Source organism: Colletotrichum orchidophilum, assembly GCF_001831195.1.
Source record: "Colletotrichum orchidophilum strain IMI 309357 chromosome Unknown Scaffold_34.1, whole genome shotgun sequence".
Taxonomy (NCBI): Eukaryota; Fungi; Ascomycota; class Sordariomycetes; order Glomerellales; family Glomerellaceae; genus Colletotrichum; species Colletotrichum orchidophilum.
Window position 1 is genome coordinate 114,034 of NW_019172990.1, and position 16,311 is coordinate 130,344.

General features: G+C 49.8%; 5 protein-coding genes across 5 annotated transcripts; 4 read left to right on the forward strand and 1 right to left on the reverse strand.

The window, feature by feature from the left end:
• Positions 1-324: 324 nt before the first annotated feature.
• On the forward strand, positions 325-2,311 carry CORC01_05008 (uncharacterized protein; the record flags this gene model as incomplete). The annotated part of the gene is made up of 2 exons (XM_022616655.1): positions 325-911; positions 979-2,311. 2 exons carry the CDS (start codon positions 325-327, stop codon positions 2,309-2,311), a joined length of 1,920 nt encoding a protein of 639 aa, XP_022476796.1.
• Positions 2,312-3,715: 1,404 nt separating this feature from the next.
• On the reverse strand, positions 3,716-4,789 carry CORC01_05009 (uncharacterized protein; the record flags this gene model as incomplete). Its single annotated transcript, XM_022616656.1, has 1 exon — positions 3,716-4,789. The coding sequence occupies one exon, from the start codon at positions 4,787-4,789 to the stop codon at positions 3,716-3,718; it is 1,074 nt and encodes a 357-aa protein (XP_022476797.1).
• A 952-nt stretch (positions 4,790-5,741) lies between these two features.
• On the forward strand, positions 5,742-6,857 carry CORC01_05010 (uncharacterized protein; the record flags this gene model as incomplete). Its single annotated transcript, XM_022616657.1, has 1 exon — positions 5,742-6,857. The coding sequence occupies one exon, from the start codon at positions 5,742-5,744 to the stop codon at positions 6,855-6,857; it is 1,116 nt and encodes a 371-aa protein (XP_022476798.1).
• Positions 6,858-7,670: 813 nt separating this feature from the next.
• CORC01_05011 (beta-lactamase) lies at positions 7,671-8,757 on the forward strand (the record flags this gene model as incomplete). The annotated part of the gene is made up of 2 exons (XM_022616658.1): positions 7,671-7,789; positions 7,839-8,757. Coding segments are annotated over 2 exons (1,038 nt in total), but the record flags the coding sequence as incomplete, so codon positions are not given.
• A 1,238-nt stretch (positions 8,758-9,995) lies between these two features.
• Positions 9,996-10,808, forward strand: CORC01_05012 (methyltransferase domain-containing protein; the record flags this gene model as incomplete). The annotated part of the gene is made up of 1 exon (XM_022616659.1): positions 9,996-10,808. The coding sequence occupies one exon, from the start codon at positions 9,996-9,998 to the stop codon at positions 10,806-10,808; it is 813 nt and encodes a 270-aa protein (XP_022476800.1).
• Positions 10,809-16,311: the final 5,503 nt, after the last annotated feature.

A 16,311-nucleotide genomic window follows, 5' to 3' on the forward strand; every position in this document is an offset into this window, starting at 1 on the left:
CATTCAAAAACCTCGAAAAATACAACAGCATTCGTCGCATTCTCTAAAGTTCCCATGTATGTATGTGACATGCAACATTCCAGTTGGGCCGTACATGTAAGCACTGCAGGCTTCTGAATCATGTAGGTGGCACACAGCCAACGCCCAGGCTTCAAGAATCGCTCAAGCTTTCTCGGCGTATTTGCCAGTACTTGAGACTCCCCGGTCCCAAGCCACCATGCAACTTTCCGTTTGTTTGCTTTTATTCAGTCCTATAATCCTTCTTTCATGCACTGAGCTTCTTTGACAGCTGCGACCTCGATCGGGACCCGGCAAATGGAAAACATGTCGCACAGACAACACTCGCACAATGTGAGCACAAGCTCGGCTGACACAATCTATGTCGAGCAGCCCACGAGTCCTTTCATCCCCGGTTCCGACAAGAGACAAAGCCTGGGATCCTACAAAGCGTACCAGTCGACGTTTGTTTCCGTCGATGATGTCCCTCCCAGTGAACCTGCTTTGAGCAGCAATGGAGACTCCAGACGCTCCGTTCCCTCACGCTGGAGCAGGATCTCCGAGAAATCACACATCAAGTCCGAAACGTTCTCGCCATCTGGCTCTTGGACTTTCGAGATTGTGAGTCTTTGCGTGGCCATCCTCGCCGCTGCCGCCATTATCGGTGTCCTTGCAGCATACGACGGGAAGCCTCTAGCGTCATGGCACTTTCAAATCACCATCAACGCCGTCATCGCCTTGCTGGCCACCGTGGCAACTGCAACCATGGCAGTTGTTCTATCAAGCGGTATCTCACAGCTGAAATGGATTCACTTCAAGAGGCGCCGTGAGCCATTGTCCGATATGGAAGTGTTTGATGATGCCAGTCGAGGAACTTGGGGAGCTCTCATGATGCTCATCAAGCTTAGAGGAGGGTAAGTAGGACACAACTGCCTATTGCTTTCAACTCTCTGAATAATAGCTAACCCAGAGTTTTCGTAGCTTACTTGGTTCCTTTGGCGCGTTCGTTGCCATCTTGACCCTTGCCTTCAGTCCATTTGCTCAACAAATCGCCACTTTTCATGCGCGTACAACCAACTCTTCCGAAGGAGCCATCAATCTACGCGCCGAGAGATACTTGATTGCTCTCAGCAGTCAAACTGCATCTGAGGGGTTCATTCCGATTCTTCCTTTCAAGGCTGCTGTTTACAATGGTCTCTTCGCCGAGAACGGCAAGCCCTGGCTGAGTCTTCCCGTCAACTGTCAGACTGGCAACTGCACCTGGGAGCCTTTTGAGACTCTCGGTGTGTGCAACACCTGCGTTGACATGTCCGAGTTCATGACCCGATCCTGCGAGGATGGATCGACCCCTGTAAGCGACATGACCGAGTGCGGCTGGTCAGTTCCTGTTGGCGCTCGACTCAAAACGCATGCCGACGTGTTCAGCATGACACCCATCTTTCCTCAAGGCCTAGGAGACATGTCTTACTCGACCATCATGAAGCTCGTCTTCATGGGTACTGAAAAGCAAGGGGGCGTTGCAGGCGCCCTTGTACCATGGGCTCGCCAGTGTACCCTCCAGGCCTGTGTTCAGACTCTCGATTCTGAGATCGTCAACGGCGAGCTCAAAGAGACTATTGTCCACACCAGCACTAATGATACGGTCGCTGTGGCAACTCAGGACACTCTCGAGCCCATCTACATCTCAGGCCAGGCCAACAAAGAGTCCTACCCGATTGATATGAAAGTTATGATGGGTGTCCGGTCGTGGTTCTCGGACCTGTTCCGCAACGGCTCGGCCTCGCGTAACGAAGAGGTTATCAACAAGAACATCACAACGCCAGACAATGTCATTGTCAATCTAACCGTCGGTATCTCGAGTGGTGAGACGTTCTTTGACACCGACATCGTCCAGGCGTTCTACTGGAACTACTACGAGTATCCAACCGGCATCGACATGCTCATGGATGATCTCGCGACCAGTGTTACCATTAGTTTCAGAAGTTTCAACGGTACCAATGTCACAGGCATAGCGCACACCGTTGAAAGCTACGTTCACGTAGAGTGGAGCTTCTTGGCTGTACCGCTTCTCACAGTCTTGTTGACTACCCTTTTCTTCAGCGCCGCGGTGTACCAGACGTACCGCCAAAAGGCCAGTCTGTGGAAAAGCAGTATGCTAGCAACCTTGGTCCACGGCCTGGACGGAAATGCCAGAGAAAGACTCGAGGACCTCGGTAGCTTAAGAGAGCAACGGAAAGAGGCTAGATGTGTGAAGGTGCAATTGGATGAAGACGATGGTGGGCTCTTGAGACTCTCAAAGTATGATGACATTTGAGTTTTCATTCAAAGAAACATTTCGAGGTACCTTGTTTGGTCGGCTTGGTAGAAAAATAGGAGGATCGCCTCCTAGGTTGGCGGATTTATCCACACGCTCTTTATGATTGCAATGATAATGATAATGGCCGAATCACACGCGGGATTTGTTCTTCATAGTCTTCAAAGAAAAGAGCACTCTGATGCTACTGTGCTCTAATTTGCACAAGTGAATATGCGGTCCAGGCTGTTTCTAGACCATTCAGTTATCCGATCGTCAATTAATAGAAACAAGATCGCAGACAAGCTTCTTAGTAGTATCGCCGGGTTTTAGCACAAGGTTGATTCGCTGCACGCAGCCAGATCGTCCCATCTCTCCGGATCGACTAGTGATAACTCGCAGTTTGTGAGTGCACAGCGGTCCTTTGACTGCGTCCACCACGTTACATTTAGATGACGCTCGAGAGGAAGGACAAGGAGGCGCATAATCAGTCTGAGTAGGCATTCCAGTGGCTGGGTGAAGAAGTGCTCAAGAACCGTGGTCGATACATTGACCTAGTGGAGTTAGTCAAGACCCAAAAATGGCATGCATGTCTGCTGTTTCCGTTGCCACGCGTACTTTCCAGGATCAGAGATATACTGTTGCTTGATTTTGCTTACTGATTCCGTTTGTTTCTTGTTTCCATTCAATCAATACTGGTTGTTTAGAGACTGAGCAAGTTTTCCTCAGCGAAAGGTATGCCCTTGTCAGGTATTCCACCACCTAAATTCAACTACCACATGCAGACATTAGCCATCTTGGCTTTCCCTTCCTTTCGATTTCTTTCCAGAACTAGGAAATATCAGCCCAAGACAGTGCCGAAGTGGGATGATTTGGCTAGCATCTGTACATTTATCCTCAAACACGGAGCGTTCGGTGTGCGCATTGGGCCAAACACTGTTGAATAGCCTTGGTCTGTGATTGTCTCGTCAAATGGGAGGCTTTCCAAGATGCTAGAATATTTTATTTTCGCGATTGTGGGATACCCCATTGAATATCGATTCGGTTTAAAACAGCCCGTTGTGTTCTTGGCCCCTGAGCAGATACATGTCCTTTCAAGTCTGGCACATCTGTCTGCAAAGCAGCGGCTAAGCCGAGATCCATACCTCGCGGTTTCGGTTTTCGAGACTTGCAATACCTGCAGCAGACTACAGCGAAGCAATCCGGCGCGGGTTCGCTATTATGGAAGTCGACATCTCCACAAATAAAGTCTATAGTTGTGATCGGTTTGTCAAATAAGATACAACACAGTAATTGTAGTAACTACAATCACCTAGTAAGCAATTCTCCAAGCTCTAAACCGGCGGTAGCGTAGCGTCTGTTATTAATTCCTCGCCCAAAGAACAGACAACCTAAATGATCTAATTGGGCAGCAGTACAGTACTCCTACTTCAACTTCGAAACAACATCCAAAGAAACGAATCTTAGAACGCCGGTCGTAGGCAAGCAGTTCAAATACTGGAACACTGCTTCTCCTCTCTTGAGCACTGAAACTTCGTGCCAGGTCCGGAATTTCCTCGATTCTCCCCAAGTCTTTGCATGTTTGATGGCTCCGATATATATAGCCAGATGCGAGCGATGCTTTTTAGACCACTCTTCCAGGGAATGCAGATCAGTGAAGAACCCAGCACCGCACGTCTCCTTTTTTGTGTAGCCATCGAGGTCTCTGTTGCCCAGGAATCGCAATCCCATGGCGCCTCCTTTCTCTCTGTTTTCCCAGAGGTAGCTCAAGCCGGCCTTCAAAGTCGGCTCTAGCTCCGTCTCGTACGACTTTGCCTCTTCGGGGCTACAATTCTCCCAAAACTGCCCTGATCGAATGTGAACCATGTTATTGTAATTCTTTCCAGTCAAGTGCTGCCCAAGTCCATTTGGGATGTCTTCTGGTCTTGCCTTGTTGGCATCTTTATCTTTTTCAAAAAGGTCATGGGCAGATGCTGGAATCCGGTCCCTTGCCGCACCCCAGTATGCTGAGAGTTGATGCTCCCTCGTGTCAGTCATTGGAAGTCTAGCTAGGCCAGGGAGGTAGTCAAGTCCCGAATAATTCGTTTCCAGACGCGATATGGGCGTTGTGAAGCTCTCCTTCCATAACCCAACTGTCATTCGATGTTCTGGCGACAACTTAGCGTGAATAGACGCAAGTTCGAGCTTCTGCAGCTTTGTTTCTCCTTTATCAGGATCATCCCAGTAACAAACCCAGACAGATGTACCTGGAGCATCATCCCCATCCAGATGGTTGAAACTCTCGGTTGAAAGCGGCTTATCGTCTGTGTCTGCAGCGAGCCAGGCTTCAATTGCCGCGGTAGCTTGCTTGACTGCTGTTGAACTTTCGTCGGCGTCGCGATGATGTTGTATGCCGATGTACGCTGTGAATACTTTCTGCACATCTTTGCCGAGGGTAAGTTGCCACCGCGGAACTGGCGGCTGGTGGCCTTCTGGTCGTCGAAGAGGATAGGTCCGCATGGCTGAGGGTAAGGTTGACAATAGGGGAGGTTCTTTTCTAGTAGAGGAATCCTGACGAGCTGCCAAGCCAGTGAACGCACTTCGGCGCTGTATCTGTCTGGTTCTGAATCATTCAGAACTGACGGCGCAGTTTTAATAGGCAAGATGTCTTAGTCACGGCCCGATACGGGCAAGCGATTACTAACACCAAACTTCATTGGCGGAAGTTCCGGATGCTATTTCTAGCCCCGACGATTGGGGACTACCCTACGGGCTCAAAGGGGCTGCACACAATCAAACGTAATGCAGCTTCTGGTGAAATTGAAAAGCATTCCGGCACTTGGGAGGATCATGTTGGTAAGTCCATGTGAATTCTAAATACTTCAGGAAAGCCAATACAATCACAACAGGAATGAATTATCCGTAACTAGAGACAAATCCGTCGTTGGCTTCTTGATAAAATACACGCTTCGAGAGAATGTAATTGGAGTTCAAGCTGCGAAAAGAGCTAACCTATCCTGAAGTGAATAGATTCTTTAGAGTCATTGCACACATATGTTCAGTTTGATCTTTTCAACGAACATTTGAGAAAATGATAGCAGTGACATAAATTTGAACGGTACTTGTTGGATGAAACACAAAATGTACACAAACATTTTACATGTGAGGTGAATACTATGTTGACAGATAGCAAAGAACATCAGTGGGATATCCTATTGCCAGTAAACAAAGACTTCAATAGCTTCTTTGGTTGAAATACAAGCCCCCTGAGGTATTTAAAGCGTCCATGGTCCGATACCACTGCAATACTCTTGCAAGAGTTCGACTCACATACTAAATCGAAAGTAGCACAGATCATTAGCGACTTTAAATTTCCATGCAACATCCTTTCCATATTTACCTGATTCATTTCACTGTCATCAGAGTCGTTCTCCCCACCAAAGCCTAGGCAGCAATATCTTCTCCAGGTGCCATGGAATCCATCAAGAAGACAACTCGTTGCAGGCCAACCCTCAAGCTTGATATTTCGGCCGCTCTCAAGTTGGAAGTAGCGCAGACGCCAATTATCATCAGAGAGTATCAGAGTCCCATCCTGTCTCTGGAATGGGCAAAAAGAGAATTATCCAAAAACCCTCTCCCAGAATATGTGCCCGACATGGCGGAACGGCATGGGAGATCACGAGACCAACTTCAGCATTCGGGTGATGCGGGATGCCATGACTACCTTCATTGGGCTTTGCACCATCCTGGCAAGCAACCACTCAACTCATGGGATTTGTGCAATTGTGACCACGGCAATAGCGAGATTGACTCGGTCGAGTCTGAGCCCATGACCGAGAATGAACTCGCCCAGAGACGGCTCAGACTTCAGGAGACCCTCGCGGATTTGGAAGCCTTTACACCAAGTCCGATGACCGTCCAACTACAGTTTGAAGAGTTGAATGGGGATATCACAGAGGCCATAGATGAGGACCTCTCCGATTTCCCATTTGTGATAGAACACATGAACAGCGGCGACAGCTCTATCCAAGATCCGAACGAGGGCCAAACGTATGAGGATGCAATAGAAGATGTTGAATTCCTGAATGACTTGCAGATTGATCTGGACAACGCCCCTTTTGTTTCAGAAACTGGTCAAGAAGTTCAGACAAACGATAATAATACCACTGCGGCTGAACAACCCGAGCTTGGTCATCGTACTTTGGATTCGCTTATTGCACCACCATTCCGTGTGAGCTTGGCCGGGCTTGCTGGAACGCATTCTTCTCTGTGGGGAGAATCTAGTGGTGAAAGCTGTGCGAATTCTTCTGACAATGATTCTGAGCAATTTTCCTCTTCTTCGCGGCACAAGGGTGTGTTCATTCCAGCTTGGTTGTGGTGTGTCTTGTGGTCAACTCTCATCGGTTTTCTCATAGGCTTCTTCATTATGATGAGTCTGTTCATTGCGTACAGGAATGAGGGCATGCTTGACGTTGGAAAAGCTGCTCCTTGTAGTACGCCCCGGCCATGCGAATGTGATGTCTCTCCCGAACCCTACCATGGTGGACATGGCATGGACCACCAAGCGATGGCTGCCCACCAGATTTGATTTCAAGTGTGATGCAGCATTGCAAACTCTAGAAATGCCATTTTCCAGCAGATAAATTGCATAGAGAGCAGCCACTTATGTCAATAGGAAAAGGAGTTTGGTCTGTGTTTCATCGTGGTCGTTTTCATCTTCTTGAGCTTGGCGTTGCGAGAAAAGGCCCAAATCAAAAAGCGGCAACCAAAAAGACTTCTGAGAGTCATTGGTCCGCAATGCAGTAGCAATCCTCTATGTATATCTGATCTAGTGTAGTAAAATACAATGATCCTTGGGGATCTGCAGACACGCGCGTACACAAGCTACGCCATGACTAGACCTATCTCAGCTTCACGGCATCTAAGCCTATGTCCATTTCAATTTCAACATTTGACTTTTGTGCTTAGGAGCTCTGTCATTTTGACTCATTTTGGACGAACAGGATTATCACTGCCAGGATACGAAACAACTTCACTCACCCTCTCGGCCGAAAGCTCCCGACCTATGAAAACTCATGCTTTGCAGGAAAATTGCATGATTAAGCTCAAGCCTCTGGCTAATGGTTTCTGAGATTCACTGAAGTATTCAGACGAAACATGGTTCGGGAACGTTAATCAGCGTTTCATGCCGTTTCATGGCATCTATAGCCCGCACATAAAGACGGCGGAATCATTTGCACTTGCGTGACTATTTACGAAGCATTCTCATGATCGTGATTACCCACGAGGTTATTGTCCACGATTCTCGCACAATCGGTTGGGATAATCTTCAATATTTTAACAGCCCCATTAGAGCGCTGATATGCTGCCCGTAAGATTTTGAACATTCTCCGCGCCTCAGGCTCAAGGATTCCAACTCTTGCTGATTCGAAAAAAGACTTTGCTTCTGAGCTTCTCTGCTCTTGTCAGTGCCTGCGGGCTTTCTGTGCGAGACTCCTCCATTTCTTTTTCAACTCCAGGGTACGTCAGACTGCGTCTTACAAAGCTAATCTATCTGACAAGTATCTAGCGTCGTCAGTAGGGCTAGAGGAGGAGATCCGCTACAGAGCCTCCGGATTCTCAACCCTTACCCAGGTATCTTTGCGTATTATGATGGGCGGACCGGAGAAAGGTTCGCCTCTGACCAGCCAAATTGGCTTGACGATGGCGCGTTCACCTTAGGAGTTGCGACATATTCCATCATTGACGGAAATGAGGCCATCATCTATGACTCTCACATCACTCCCGAGCATGCAGGTGCTGTGATGCGACATGTCCAGAGCCAAGGCGTCACCAAGATGTCGTTGGTGATCAGCCATTTTCACAACGATCATATCGCCGGCACTGAGGTCTTCTCCAAGGGGGGAGCCACAATTGTCGGACACGAGATTACGGCCCGGGTAGTGAAGAGGAATGCGCAGAATCTTGCGGCTGACAGCCCGTCCATCAACGCTATACCTCCTACCGAGCTCTATACTGGGAAAAGGGAAATGAAGGTTGGAAACCTGGCCGTTGAGTTGCATAACTTTCAGGTCCACACACCTGACGGAACTATTCTCTACATTCCTTCAAAGCAGCTGATCTTCGCCGGTGACACTGTGGAGGATACGGCGACCTTTATCGCTGACGCCAAGAGCCTGCCAACGCACCAGAAAGAGCTTCAACGCATGGCAACTTTCCCGATCTCGAAGATCCTGCCTGCGCATGGAGAGCCAAACCGGATTGCCATGGGTGGCTACAGTCCAACTATCATCAATGCCACGCTTCGGTATATTGCTGCCATGACGGAAGACGTGCCAGAGCCAGCAGCGTGGAATCAACCTCTGTCTCAGGTCGTTGATGCAGATGTCAAGGGCGGGGACTTGATATACTTTGCGCAGTACGAGGAGGTGCATCAAAGCAACGCGGACGCCATCCGGAGGAGTCGTGGAAGGGGTAATAATGATTAATGCGAATTAGGGTAGAAAGATGCAAAGCACTGTATCAGTGCTGAGCCAAGAGGTGTGAGGTAGTGAAATTGTACAAATCAAAATGAGTGTCAAGACGCACAAGGGAATATGCTGTGATAGGTTTGTGAGCAGCAAGCTCACAGCAGTCAATGCAAAAAATCTGAGTGCTAATCTCAAAAGGCCACGTACCACTCTGAGATTGAAAGCGTACTGCAAGATCCAATGAATGCTGTTACGCTGTTGCGCTGCTGGAAAATGAGCGTCCTAGAAGAATTTTGCCCGAACGTGTACTTTTACATAAACGTGAATACTTATTTTGAAAGCCCATACACAGGTATAGTATGTGTAGGTAGAGCTCTGTCCTTCCTGTATTTCCGGCGCGTCTCATTATTTGATTCAATGCTGCCTTTGCGGCTCTTCGCTGATTGAACCGTCAATTCCCGTAATGAAGCCAAAATACTGTCACATTTCCACGGAAGTTGGGGATCGAGGCACTACGTCGTACGTGTCCAATCAAAGTTCATTGACTACCGTGTCACAAATAGGCAATTCAATGGAAGGCGGTAAGTCCAGTACGAAGCATCAACATGAACAAGCCTTTTCAATCAAAGCCTTGATATCTTATCCCCCACTTCTGGATTCGGGGGTATTCTAATCGTCTTACCCGTCGGCTGCATCAACCCTCTTTCCGTCGTGTAGTCTTTATCTCCGGAACCTACACTTTACCGAGGCAGATAACGCCCACTTATGCAGCTCCATGCAAATGGGAGCACTATGACCAATTGCAGCGGCCTACAGCGCGATAGACAATGTCTCACCGAGGTACGTCAGCTAATTCATACAAGGTCTCTGGTCTGTCTTACCATCTATAGGATAGCAATTCTCAGCACTGCCGCATTATCTTTTTTCAATCGCGGACCGGAACTCTAATCCCTGGCGGAACGTGCGACCTGTCATGTTCCGCAAGACGAATGTGTGACGTCGACGATGAAAGCGAGGGGTAAATTGGCGCTACCTCCAAACCAGCTGAAGTATCCCAACGACGCCATCAAGGGAGCTACTCGTACGAACCAGTACAAAAGGGCAGTAAGTTGTACCTCTCTGATCAGCATCAGCATTGGCTCATCCCACCGCGGACCTAAAGAGACTTTTCTGACTCGACCTTTTGACCCCAATCAGCCGCCGACTAGTACTGAGACCGAGAACCCCGAAGCCAACTGCCGGGTCACTCATCCACCATGCCGTCAACTCACAATACCGCCTCCGATGTCCCGGACATGAATCTCTACAAGCTCAACCGGGTTCACCGCACGCTGGATAGATTAAAGGACAAGACGGAGTGGGAGGCAGAAGACACAAAGTCTTTTGACTGCATGCACTACCTGGGCGACGCTGCCATTGAAAACGCGGCTAAGCAATTGGACCTGCAAGACGGGGACCGGTTGCTCGACATCGGATCCGGGTTCGGCGGGACGGGCAGATACCTCTACCAACGCTTCCATGTTACGACAGCTGGCATTGAGCTGCAAGAGGAAATCCACAACATTGCTCAGACCATTAACGATAAGTCGGGCGCTGGGGCAAATGCGACGTCCATCAACGGGAACTTCCTCGAACTTGACTCTGGCAAAGTGGGCGCGCCGTTTGATCACATCGTCTCGTTCCTGTGCATTCTGCATATTCCAGACCGAGAAGCCCTGTTCAAGAAAGCAAACGGTGTTCTCAAGCCAGGAGGGAAGATGTATATTGAAGACTTCTTCGCCCGTACTCCTTTGGACGCCAAGACTCTCAAAGTCCTGAGGAGCTCGGTTTCCTGTCCAGACTTGCCTGATAAAGAGCACTACATCGCGGAGCTCGAGAAGGCTGGGTTTGAGGTCACGAGTTGGGTTGACATGTCGACCATCTGGACTGATTTTGTGCATGAGCGTGCTGGAGCCTACAAGGAAGACCCGTCAGTAGATGCTGATCTCACAGCATTTTATGATGCCGTAGACGAAGTCTTCACTGGAGGTCAGGTTGGAGGGACACGCATCACATGTCAGAGGAAGTAACAGCTTCGATTGGCTGCTTCTGTCTCCCACTTGGTGTTCTAAGCTTGAGCATCAAATTCCGCATGGGGAGATGGAGTTGTCACAGTTAGCACATATCCATGCGGACTATTTCTCCGTGATGTGGGTGCCATACTGTGACAGATGCATACAGCCTGATATCTCTTCCTGCTCTAGAACTAGACTCTGAAACATAGCTATGGAAAAATGACTAGCAATGGTTAAACGTGCGGTGGTTTTCCTCGCGATAATCCATGCTGCAATCAAGTCTTGGTTTCTCTGTTGGGCACCATTCCTTACCTTGGATCATATAGATAACCCGATATTCCGGGAGAGTACGGATACTGATACACCTAGTCAATGGCGCAAGAAATGACTGGGTCTTCGGCGCCGGGAAATAGCAACGTGCCTCCCACGGTCGCGGTCCACGCACCCCGCGGACAATCTTGGTCAATAAGACCCGAATTTCGTTGAGCCCAAAACGAGAGAGCATTTGAAATCCGGAATTCGACTCAATGTGAATCTTGTGCAGTTGAGCGTCGGCGGAATGTCCAGAATAGCTTGAAACTTTACCCAGACACGACAGGCTACTCCCCTTCCTATAAACACAGGGTGCTCGTAGACGCCGCGCGCAACATGGGATGACTGGCGAGAACCTCGTGGCTCGGCCAAGGATACTGACACAGCTACTGTGGGATCTCCAAAGGGGCACCTCCCGCACTGCTCGGCATCTAGACACGCCGCACCACCCACCCACCCACCCACACACACACTCTCGCACCTTGTGACACTTTGTATTCTCGGGAGCTGCGCAGGGTGCAGAGTTTGGATAGCGGTCTCAACTGCACGAATCAGGCAAGTTTCCACACGGGGAACAATGCCCCAGTTTGGAAAGAGGAAAAAAAAAAGTACACCGCCAATAACTGTACAGTGTTTCTGTCCGAGAACCGATGGCGAGCTTAGTTCTAGCTGCTAATTAGTTTGCGTTTGGGCCGCCTCTTCCCGGGGACTTAAGGCGGATACAGCAAGAAAATATACAACTAGCAGTAAATGCAAAACGTACACGTGTGTTGAAGCTTTCTACACACGTCCCATCCTAGCGAATATCTCGGCATCGGTCCGAGTTTTCGTATACCCAGCCATACTATACGAATTTTTGTAAATGCGCTTGCTAAGCGTAGAGTTTGCTTTTTGAGGATCACTACCCGTGTCATGTCAGCTATTAGTGGCTACTGAGCAAGCCTCAGGAAGGTGATCCTCTACTCGCCGCCCCTCTTGATGAGAACATGGCATTACCCGTCTCTCGGTTGGACAGGGTGGATTCTGATGGAGATTAGTGATCTACGCCTAGTGAGACAGGGATTCAAGTTTGGGACTTTGGATCCCTGACTGTGGTCGGAGAGCTCCGCAATGGCCGATCTTAAGGAGCAGCCTTCGGCGATGATATGGACGCCGGATCAAATCCAATATTGGACTTGTGCGGTGGAACCTCACCATCGCTGTTTCACCAATTTCATGGTGAAAAGAAGAATCGAATTGCAGGTATGAGAAGCTGTAGTGTAGGCCGAGGTTTTCAACACAACTCTACAGTGCAATCAAGATATCAAATCAGGTTATGAGCATCAAAACGACAAGTTTCAATCTGGCATCAAGACAAGCAGGCTCAAACGTCCAAATAAACCTCGACATAAATTCCCGTTGAACAGTAGGCGCAGAACTTGCTACGCAGACACGCTACGCATACACTCACTGACTCATGCTTGCATGACGAGCAACTTGACCGGCTGAGAGTGCGGCTGTTGGTGTTGGATGGCGCAATGCAGGCAGACGGCAAATCAGAGCATCCTCCTCTTCCAGGCTAGTAGTAGCCTGTATTTCCGTATAACCCTACAGCCTATCTGCTTGGCGGTCAGAAGAAGGCACATGAGCTGCGATGAATGCAAAAGTGTGGCGGGTATCCTTTCCAGCATTACTGATTACATGCGTGGCGGACGGGGATTGGGCGGAATGGGGAATAGTGCTCGTAAGACTTGGCCCTGCATTCGGTACATTGAACATTCATGTTTCCGTAAGTAACGAGGCCAAGAAAAGGAAGGAATCGAAGGATTGATTGGCCTGACGGTGTCAACGGTCAACGGCCATTGAGAAACAGAAGAAGAATGCCTAGTCTATTGCAGGGCGTAGGGTCGGTCTCATTAGTCACTGTCGGCCTGCCGCGAAGGCTGGTACTGTTACAGGGTGTGGCAAAAAAAGAATTATGGATTACGGAGAAGGAATTGCGTCGTAGGCTGTGCGTGGGAGCCGCAAGCGTGTGTGAGCGACTTTGCGTTGGCAGGGTGTTAGAGAAAGGCTACCTAGGTAGAAAACAAAGTGAAAAGAGGGGACGTGTTCGCCTCAAGCCTGTAGAGAGGGTCAGGTCCCATCAAGGTTACAGAGTTTGTTCGCTTTCGCAAAAAAGTATCCCTGATTGGACCCCCCCATATTGTGGGATGCCGATAGGTATTGATGGGGATGGTATTCTCGGATTTGTACGACAGTACGAAGTCTCGGCTTATAAGAGGGGTGGTCCCTCCTTGACGCCGAGGACACGGAACTTCAGGAGGCCCGGCTTGTCCGGACTTTCGTTCCTCCACTTCTGGTCGCTTTTTGCCTCTGTGTCTCTTTTCGTGGGTTTCTTGTCTTGGCCCAAGGACCAAGGACCCGTCAGGATGTGGAATCCATGGTATGAATGGCGTCATTTGAGTCAAGCTCTGCATACCAACTGTGCTCCCAGGGGATATAAACGCCTACGGATACACTAGGTATCTCACTACGCACGGCTCACTCAGGTCTCAGGAACGCAAATTCGAGCCATGGCCACCACATCAACTAGTTTGTTGTCAGACTGGACGTCCACAGTAATGCAGGTTCCGAATATCGAACGCTCGTTGGCTGCATTGAACAGAGGTACACGCCGCACGCTCTATCACCTAGTTGCATGGGTAATGGCGGGTGCGTAGGGGTATGTCGGACTGGCCGTCCGCATTAGATATTAGAGTTGCACCACGTTAGAATTGAGTCACAGATATAGACAAGAGCCAAGGGGACCAATATGGTTCAGCTGGATGAAGTTACACTGGGCTGCGCAGAGTTTTGAAGTCAAGACTGAGCCAGGTACAGTAGGTATCGTGAGGCGGCGCCGAGAATGGCACGGAAAGGCTAAAATGGTGACCTGTCCATAAAGAGTTTATCACTGTGCGGACGCAGTATGAACTTGCAAGGTTTGAGGACTAGTAAGTAACCAACAGGACGGACATTGGGGCCTCGGAAGCAATTTAATGTTTGAGAGGGGTCAGCATGAAGAAGTTTACGGGAGCTTGTTGGACGGGTCACAGGCCGGCAGTGGACAGTGGACAGTGGTCAGTGGGAATACTTTCTTTAGTCGGCAAGAATGTCAACAAGCGTTTGGAAGCGTTGTATAGTTAGTTTCCTGCGTGTTGGTTGGGGGTTTGCGCTGCCGGTGTGTGTGTGCGTGCGACGCCGAGAAGGGGGCAGTATTTTGCCCATGTGGTGTGATCGGCTCAGGGTCGACGCCAACGGGCGACCGGGATGACATGTAATAATCAGGCTGCAGAAAAACTACAAAAAACAACATTACGCTTTAACCGTACAATGACAAAATATCCAGTAGTGGCAAAAATAAACCCTAGCAGGCGGTACCTCCGTTTTACAGATCTGTACGGCGGACGGCAGCATAAGAGTTTGGTGCGTGCATGCATTCCCGGAAAAGGGGATGGGATCCACGGCTACGACCCCACGCGGACTGCGGACACGACGAGAGGTTTCGAGTGTGATAAATTATAAAAAGGCACGTTTTAAGTTGGGCGGCGCGGAAATATGGTCCGACTTGGAATAGCGGCATCATCTAATATTTTTGATTCCGCAACTCTCAACTGCGACATGGATGAGTGGGGGGACGACGGATGTCGGACGTGCCACCGGCCGTTGCGCGTTTGTACGAACTACGAACACTTCGTATCATGGTTTAAAAGGTAAATAGAGGCCGAGAGCGAAACTGTATGCCGGACCCCGGGAGCTACTAAGCTGAACAAGGTAAGCTGTCAGCGGGAAACAAGGTGCAAGCTATTGTTTGTCGGCCCTGGACACGATGCCGATCGACCTAACGTCTCCCAGACTGTATTATTGGCCAGTGGCTGATCCAATGTCCAGGACTCCAGAGGTGGAAAGTGCAAATGCGCCGGCAAAGTGATAGTTTGGCAGGGGGCCTGTGATGAGTCGCGTGGGTTGCCGGGCGAAAATTACCAAAAAGGCTCAATAGTGAGCCAATGAAAGACGCTTTTATGAACTGTATCCGTAGGACGACGCAATATACCGATGCCTTGCCTCGCGAGTGGTGCCAAGTCACGGGGCCAGTTGGGCTGTAAAGTCCGCGTAGAAATCGGTGAGTGAGAGAGTCTGGCGAATGTATGATTTGCTTTCTGTCAGACCGGTACGAGAGCCATGGCCAAACTGTGCCTTGCACTTGCAACGTTTGTCCATTGTGTTTGAGAAGAGCCGGACGAACGCGAGTGAGGTACCGTATCGACCCGAGGAATAGGCTTCTCATTAGGCCTGTAATCAGGTCAAGCGCGGCGGCGGTGGACGTTGTGTGATGAGGCGAGGTGAGGCGAGGTGAGGTGAGGTGAGGTGAGGTGAGATAAGGGGGTGAGCACGGAGCAGTGAGCAGTGAGCGACTAGGGCCAATAATAGCGGCATGGCATATGTAGCACGGCGGTAAGGCATGGGTGGTGGTAAGTAATCATGGCCGCATGGCCTGCCTGCCAGGGGCGCAGGGTGCAGGGTGATACGGGGATTTGGCGCAAACCAGATGCCGTGCGGATTGATCCCGTCTCCTTGGAGCCCAAAGAGCACATGAGCAGTTCGCTTTCCCCCCTCTTCAAGGAGTCAATGGTGTCTTGGTGGTGGTGGTGGTGGTGGTGGGGTCGTGTGTATGAGAGGGGAGGGCCACGAGGATCAATTCAATCTTGAGTGTCTTGAAAGATTTTCCGTCTCACGAGAGTGACGAGGTGACGCCGTGACGGGGCCGGAGATTTTGGGCAGTGGGACACAGAGATGTGTGAGCCCGACGGCGTTGGAGAGCGGCGAAGCGTATTTTGGGGTCCTCGCTGATGAGTTCCCTAATGCGACCAGACACCAAATGCTGAGGGCATGTTCGGCTAATCGGATACGTCCGATAGATCCTACGGTCCAATACTTTTAAGATGGGATGAGATGAGATGGGAACTGATGAGTGTGTGGACTTCTTTGGAGAAGCGGGCTTGGAGCCTTGGACTGTGCTGAGCGTGGCGCCGAGCTGAGTGAGAGCTTAGGTACGGATTCGGCCCACCGTGCCAAGAGTGTAATAGGAGCACTGTAGCCATGGAAGGTAATTAGTAGGCGTACAGACTAAGGTTCGGAGTACGAACACTTCGTATAAATCCAACGGTATAACGGACACACGGGTGAG